General features: G+C 42.5%; 1 protein-coding gene across 1 annotated transcript; it reads left to right on the top strand.

Annotated features, from left to right (window-relative positions):
- The first annotated feature begins 345 nt into the window (after positions 1–345).
- On the top strand, positions 346–3,888 carry LOC149247523 (uncharacterized). Its single transcript, XM_089444447.1, has one exon. It carries the CDS (start codon positions 346–348, stop codon positions 3,886–3,888), a length of 3,543 nt encoding a protein of 1,180 aa, XP_089300573.1.
- Positions 3,889–8,101: the final 4,213 nt, after the last annotated feature.

Here is an 8,101-nt window from a genome sequence, read left to right as displayed (position 1 = left end):
CCTCCCTACTGGAAAAAAAAGGAGGACTAAGGAAACTAAACAGGGATGGGGAGGTCTTCATAAGTTTCATTGATAATGCAAGACTGGTAGACGTTTACCCCAAAAATGGACAGTTTACCTGGAACAACCGAAGGGGGGGGGGGGAGACTAATTTCATCCAGATTGGATCGTTTCTTAATCTCAGAGAGCTTCATTTTAAATGGTACTGCAGTAGAGTCGAACATCCTCCCAAGCGGAGGTTCGGACCACTGGCCGATCTCTTTAGCTGTCGAGCTACAGGGGACCCCCAGGAACAAACCCTTTAGGTTTGAGAAGTTCTGGATAGAGCACCCTACTTTCCTCACCATGGTGGAAAAGTGGTGGTCAGAACCTTTAGAGGAAGAAGGATCCAAAATGTTCAATCTGCAAAAGAAACTAAAACTCATCAAATCGAAATTAAAAGATTGGAACAAAACAGTATTTGGAAATATTTTTCAGGAGAAAGCTACCATAGAACAAAGGCTGGAGCAAATTCACAAGGATGGGGCGGCAGGCTGCAGGAATGAGGAAACCTGTGAATTAGAAAAAAAGCTAACTCAACAATGGCACAATAGATGCAAGCAAGAAGAATCTTTATGGAAGCAGAAATCACGAATCCTTTGGTTGAAGGAAGGGGAGCAAAACACTAAATTTTTCCACAGATCAGCCATGGACTACAGAAGTGCTAATAAAATCCTTGAACTAAAAAACAGTGAGGGGGAATTCCTGAGGAATCACAACGAGATATCAGCCTCCCTGGTGGATCATTTTAGCCTCATAGCGCAGGAACCAAGGATAGACAGAGAAGCGGCCATCAAGGAAATAACTACTGTCATACCCAAGACAATCACAGATGAGCAGAACTGGGCCCTAAGAAGAAGAGTCACCATGGAAGAGGTCGAGGAAGCTGTCAGAAGCATGCCCAATGACAAAGCTCCCGGACCGGATGGGTTCACCATAAACTTCTATAAAGCCTGCTGGAACATAGTAAAACAAGACATATGGGAAATAGTGGAAGACTCAAGAAGTTCCAAAACGATTCTCAAATCTCTAAACTCAACCTTCATTGCTCTTGTTCCCAAAGTGGAGGAAGCCAACACTCCAGAAAAGTTTAGACCCATAGCCCTCTGCAATGTCATATACAAGATCATATCAAAAGTCATAGCCAACAGGCTGAAGGCCATCCTCCCGGGCATCATCTCACAAGAACAGTCGGGCTACGTGGAAGGAAGACAGATTCTAGACAATATTTTGCTGGCCCAGGAGATGATTCACTCCCTCCATTCGCAAAAGGAAGCCGGAATGCTCATGCAATTAGATCTCTCCAAAGCCTATGACAAGGTAAGCTGGTCTTACCTGGAAGGTGTTTTAAAAGCCTTTGGGTTCAGTAAACAGTGGATCAAATGGGTTTTAGCCCTAATAAGATCTCCAAGATACTCTATCCTAGTGAATGGTGCCCCCTCTGATCCCTTCAGCCCTTCCCGAGGCATCAGACAAGGGGACCCGTTATCCCCTTTCTTGTTTGTCATTTTAATGGAGGGCCTAGGCAGACTAATTGCAAAGAAGAAAGCAGAGGGACTAATAAGAGGTCTGCAACCTATTAGAACCAGCCCTGCTACCACGCATCAACAGTTTGTCGATGATACCATGTTACATGGTACCCCTACCGTAAAAGAAGCTTTGGCTTTTAGAGATATTCTTAATCTTTTTAGCAAAGCTTCAGGAATGGAGATAAATTTTGCCAAATCAACCATCTTCTTCTTCAATACGCATCGGGCTATCCAATCTCATCTTTCTAGGCTGCTGGGGTTTAAAATTGGCTCTTTACCTTCCAGATATCTTGGCGCCCCCTTAACCCTTAAACCTTGGCAAAAGGACCACTGGGAGAAAGTCCTTGCCAGCATGGAAAGGAAATGCAAACATTGGACGAATAGGGCTTTGAATTTTGCAGGCAGATTAATTCTAACAAAAGCGGTCTTGCAGGCTATTCCTCAGTATATGCTCTCAATATTACCTGCTCCGAAAGGAATCCTAGAACGCATGAGAAGCATCCAGCGCTCCTTCTTATGGAGTGGAAACAATGAAAAGAAGAAGTGGTCGCTAGTGGCATGGCAGAAAATATGTAGGCCTAAGAACAGGGGGGGTTTGAACTTGGTTGATCCCTCAGTGGTTAACAGGATTTGCGGGGCCAAAATCTGGTGGAGATGGATATCGGACACAGGCCTGCCTTGGGCAACTCTATGGAAGGAAAAGTACAGGCCAAACAGCTACAATCAAGAACTAATTAGAATGCAGGAAACCCCCATCGGCTCACCAATATGGAATCATGCCCAAGCCAACAGAACTATTGTGCAGGACTACAGCTTTTGGGAGATAAGGAATGGAACCCAAGCACTCTTCTGGGAGGATGCTTGGCAACAGTCCCCAAAACTGGATACCCCTCAATTCCAACCTTTGAAACATCACTCGCAGAATCAGGGCAAATTCAGAGTCAACCATTACTGGAACCCTACCAGTGATGACCCGGAGTGGAGAGAATGGACTATATTTAACTCGACCCACAACGAAGAGTTCCAGATTACCACTCAAGCTTTAAACCAACATATCCTCAAAAGGAAAATCAGGATAGCTGTAGAAAATGACAAGCTCAGATGGGGACCAAAAGGAAACGGGGATTTCTCTTTAAAAGAAGCCAGAGGAATCATAGAAAGGGAAGAACAGCCTGACATTTTGCCCTGGCCTGATAAAGTTTGGGACAGCCTTCAATGGCCGAAAATTAGAACCTTTCTCTGGCTTCTAATGCAGAAGAAAACCCTGACTTGGGAAAACTTGTTGAAGAAAGGGTTCACGGGTCCCTCCAGATGCCCAATGTGCCTGAAGGAGGCGGAAACAATGAATCATCTTTTCAACTCCTGTGATTGGGCTTCCCAGCTTTGGCAATGGATGGAAGACATTCTGGAAGCGTCTGACAGGAACAGGGACTCTATTCAGGAGACCATCATCAACTGGAGAAGGAACTTTTCTAGAAGTCAGAGAGTGGATAGTATATGGAAATGCATCCCGGGTTTTATAGCTTGGACAATTTGGAAAGAGAGAAATCGTAGAATTTTCACGGAGGAAGTCAGAAGCTTAGAATGTGCAAAAGATTCTATCACCAGCAACATCAAACAGCTAATACAGGTAAAATGCAAAGCTGAGACGAATGAACAACCCACTGCTCAGGACTTACGCATATTAAAAAGGTTTCAACTGGAAACCTCCAGCAATCAACCTCTGGGGGGAAACAGAGCTCAACCCTCTTCACAGATTCACAGATGGCTTCGCCCTCCAGAAGGCTGCCTAAAACTAAATTTCGACGGGGCTTCGAGGGGCAACCCAGGGATTGCAGGCATCGGAGGCGCTATTAGGAACCAAGATGGAGATATTATCCATATATACTGCAGGGCTCTTGGAGAATGCACTAACAATGAAGCAGAGTTTGCTGCTCTCGAGCTAGGATTGAAAATTCTAAGAAACATGAGACAAAGAAATGTCATAGTGGAGGGGGATTCCTCTTTGGCCATTTTGACGGCTAAACGCCTACAAGCGGGCACGAAAGCCAGTAAGGCCATCAAACATTGGAGGCTAGCAAAGGCTACAGAAAGCATAGAGGAGATGATAGCAGAATTGAGAGGCTTAGTTTTCCAATCTGTGAGAAGAAAGGCTAATGGGTTGGCAGACTTTTTGGCAAACCACGGTGCTGACAACCCAAATACAATTACAAACAGTGGGTGGCAAGAGGTAAATTGCCCAATCCTCAAGGGGACATGCGCACAGTTGGCGGAAAAGGACTCGAATCAAACCGATCCATCCCAGCCGATAATGGCTTAGACAATCGGCACCGGAAGTCTGAGGAAAACGGTAAAAGGTTTAATCATTACCGAAGTAACGGCATGACAGGACTCATAGGAAGGTGGTGTTATAGGCGGCGGCAGGCCAGCCCAACTAGCGATCATTACAGATCGAGACATAGATTTCAGGGCACCAGCACAATTAAAAATAGGACACTTGGGAGAGAGACGTACAGGAAGATATCGATAACATTTATGTGGACTGCAAAACGGGCATGGAGGATCAAAGCCCAGCGTATGGAGAATCGGAATGAAAGCAAGCAGGGTATGTCCGACACCAGTCTCATACACAGCAACCGTTTAAGCGTACAGAACACCTGGAAAATTGATAAATGGGTCATGAGCAGCCACACTCATTCCAATTCGACCTGCATCTGCTTCGAGTGTGTGAACTTCAATCAAATTGAGTACAGCAATACTCCTACCTACAACGGGTTTAAGACCGAATACAGAAGGCTCCACATTCGAAAACACTATAAAGCTGAGGGCATTTGCCTTGTTTCCCTCACAATTTCTTTTCACAGGGAAGAGAAAGCTCCCGTGAGTGATAGTTGCCTTTGCTGCAAGAAGCACAGAAAGTTAAGGATGGAGGAGGTAGGTTGTCGTTGTGCTGCTGCGAAGCAGGACCTGCTTGAGGCAGAGAGAGGATATGTAACCCGTGCCGCAGCTAGGAACAAACGTAAGGTGGAAGAGCTGGAGGCCAAGGTCAAGCTAGCGGAAGAAGGGCGCACGGAGGAGGAGATTGCAGAGAAGATTGATTGGTTGAAGGACCCGGGCACCCCATCGAAAAGGGCCACTCAATTTATCAGAACCAAGGCCGAAAGCTGGCGCACCAATATGCTCTTAGCCAAAGCCCTGGAATCGATTGAGAATGAGAAGCAGCCCATTATCACGGATGTGAACCTCACGGAGGCTCAAATGGAGAAAATTATCAACTACAACAACTCTCTGGAAGGACGGATCAACACGGTGCATGAAGCAGTTCAAATGGTCAATAGGAAGCTGACCCTACTCATCAGGATTCTGAGAGATACGGCCAACCCAGCTCCCAGCACTCCGCAGCCTACCACTACTGAGGTTCAGGATAATGAATCTATGGCGGCAGTGCAAGCCAGGATGAATACTCATATGAAGCAAATGGGTCTGGATACCATAAGTCAAATGGGCAAGTACATTTAGGGCTTTCCTCTGTTCTGTTTTCTCCGGCTTTATCTATGCTTCTGTCTATGTCTGGTTATGTAGATGTTATGATATGTAAGGTCTGGACTATGTCGGCTTATAGGAACAAGCTCAGGTCGAGCCATCCTACGAGGTGTGCTTTTTGCAGTCTCTTTTTTAGGAACTCTCTGAGCAGGTGTTTAGATATGGTTCATTGTTATTCCCTGCTATCGATCTGCCACGGTGGATTTTTTGTACTATATTTTGTTATATAATATAAAAACCTCTGACTTACAAAAAAAATAAAAAATAAGATTAGATTACATCATCAAATTTTGGAGGGAAAAAAGAAAAAACTATTTTTACAACTCATATTTTCAACTTATCTCCCTATGGGTTTACTAAAATTTCAAGTGGAAACACTCTTTGGATGTAGAATTTGACTACTCATCCAAGGAGTATTCGTGTTTCATACTTTTGGTAGACCCGACTACACGAAAAATGAGAAATACATGGAGAAACTTGATTGCAAACACGTTTTTTCATATATTTCTCATTTTTCGTGTAGCAAGGTCCATCGAAAGTATGCAACATAGGTATTCGTTGCATGAGGAATTAAATTTTTCATCCAATGTGTACTCCTGCTTGAAATTTGAGTAAAACCTTAGGGAGATAAGTTGATAAAGTAGTTTTGTTTTTTTATTTTATTTTTTAATCTTTTCGCTTTTTTACTCCAAAAATTTTGAATCATCCACCATGGTTGACATCATCATCTTGAATTCTATTGGTTCTTATAAAGTTTACTTTGGTTGTACATTTTTCTTAGGAGGTCCATTTTAGACCTCAAAATCCCCCTAATGGAGATGTCAACGCTCCCTCTTTGCTCCAAAAATGTTGACAGGCTAGTTGTCTACATTTCCCTATATCGTTTCTATCAACCAACATACATAGCTTCTCCCCAAAATACCTAACAATGGCTTTGTCAACCTTATCAAGAATGCTGACGACGGGAATTTAAGCTCTCTCAGCTGTTATTTTGCACACAAAAGCTATAAGGTCGAACATCACCGATAAAGCAAAAACTCTGTTGCATGAGATAGGTAGGGACAAAACCTCAATTTAATACCCAAGCATCTTAGTTGAGGGTACTAGCAACCTTCAACAATACATATACCTTCTCCAATCTCTTCTTTTTGCTCTGCCTTGTCTCCATGGGTGCCTTTCTCACAACTTCTTTGCTTCGGCTCTTTTTAGATCCTGTAGCCTTTTCCTATTAATAATGAGGTCCTTCAGAAGCACGTTATCAATGTTAATCACCTCCCTGGCCAACTTCGAGTTATTCCTTAGTCTGATCCTGTATCTTAACTTGTTAGTTGGACTGGTATGTCTATTGCTACTCTTGAATACCTTAGGCAATGTCTCGTCCGCTATGCTTTCCAACTCTAATTATTTTTCCCCTAGGATCCTTTCTTTTAGTTGTGTCTGCAGGGCATGTTTTGGAAGGTGGAGTTGTAGCATGGGAAGAACCAACATCAACAAGTGAGTTCACAGGGAGTATAGTGTCTGGTTTATGAATCTATGTGATTTTCCTCTAGTAAACCTTGGGGCTCTTCGAACGAACTGATGTAGACGGAACCAATAGGTTTTCTTTGTTGAGAGGGGGCTCAATAGGAGCATGCTTTTCATATTTTCTTCCCTTTTTGACAGTCTATGGTCTGTCTCTTCTTCTCTTAATGGGTTGAGGTTGAAAACCTCCCTAGAAAAGGAGATGATTCTAAGTTCTTTCTGCCTTAACTAGTTGGCTTTCTATTATCAATTTTATCAGGGCTTTGTAGTATATAAAGTGAGAAGAGAGGCCCTGAACCTAGCTGCCCTATGTTTAAGGCTATCTAATAGATGCAAACATGGATTGATTCTAATCTGACCAACAAGATGTGTGAGAAAGTAAAAATGGTAAAGGTTTACCCAATAAAATTTTCCTTCACATGTAAAATATTGTTGATAGAGGCATAAAGGGACATGTCATTAGTCCTGCATCCACTCCATTCGAACTCCAACCCTTCAATTTTTCCCTCTGAATTCTTTGAAGAAGAAGAAAGGGACATTAACCCCTTCCACAATATGTCTATGTAAAATATTCTCACTGTTCACTGGTAAGGTTGTGGCCTCAACAATGGTTTTCTTTGTAACGGCAAATGACAAGCCTACCACCTCCACACGGTTCCCATCAAACCCTTGCACAAAAGATTGAGCCACAAGATCATGGTAGTACGTACAACAATGGAAGAATTCTCTCCAGACTGCTTGCTAAAACAACTGAAGAATTTTGGGGTAAATGTCCAGCAAATCTAGCACTTTAGGCTAAGACCAGTTCATCTTACTTCCTCTCCCCATTTCGATGTGTGGCCTTCTCGGGATTCGATCCTGAATCACTATGAACAAAACAATTCGTAATGCCAAGTGTAAAGAATCTTGAACTAACACCAACAAATTGCTTACAGGACAAGGTTAGGTAACTTTGGCATGTGGTTGAGATAACAAAGGTGGCACATGAATAATTACATCATTTCAAGTTATGATTACGAATATATTTGTATCATATGGTAAAGTGATGTTAAATGATGTTCATTCATTGCAGCAGAGGAAAAATGATTTAACCTATACTATTACCCTCTCAAACTAGATGGAGACACATTTTAGTGAAAATGCTAACGCTTACGTGGTCATCACAGTCATCATTTTTTTAATTTGAAAACTGGTTTGGGCACTGAGAATTGGCCTCTCAACCAAAATGAAAAATGTTGCTACACTTGTTTTCAACAAATTCTTTCACAAGACCATATCACATTGCCAAAAACTCTAATAGCCTTGCTATCAGAAATTTTCCTTCTTTATTACAATTTAAATGCTGACAGTGGATAGCATTTTCTAAAAAAAACAAAAAATGAAGTTTATTGTGATAACATGACCCATAAGTGTATACATGTGAACTACTGCAAAAGTCTAGTGATGCCATGTTACATATATAAGTACCT

This window comes from Pinus tabuliformis, chromosome 7 (assembly GCF_031772625.1).
Source record: "Pinus tabuliformis cultivar Carrire ecotype Pingquan chromosome 7, CPIR1, whole genome shotgun sequence".
Classification (NCBI taxonomy): Eukaryota; Viridiplantae; Streptophyta; class Pinopsida; order Pinales; family Pinaceae; genus Pinus; species Pinus tabuliformis.
Note: the sequence above shows the minus strand (reverse complement) of the source record. Positions and strands in the feature narration are given on the sequence as shown.

Excerpts from the sequence above, each read along its gene's own strand:
- LOC149247523 (XM_089444447.1), top strand. The coding sequence starts at position 346 with ATGGTGGAAAAGTGGTGGTCAGAACCTTTAGAGGAAGAAGGATCCAAA.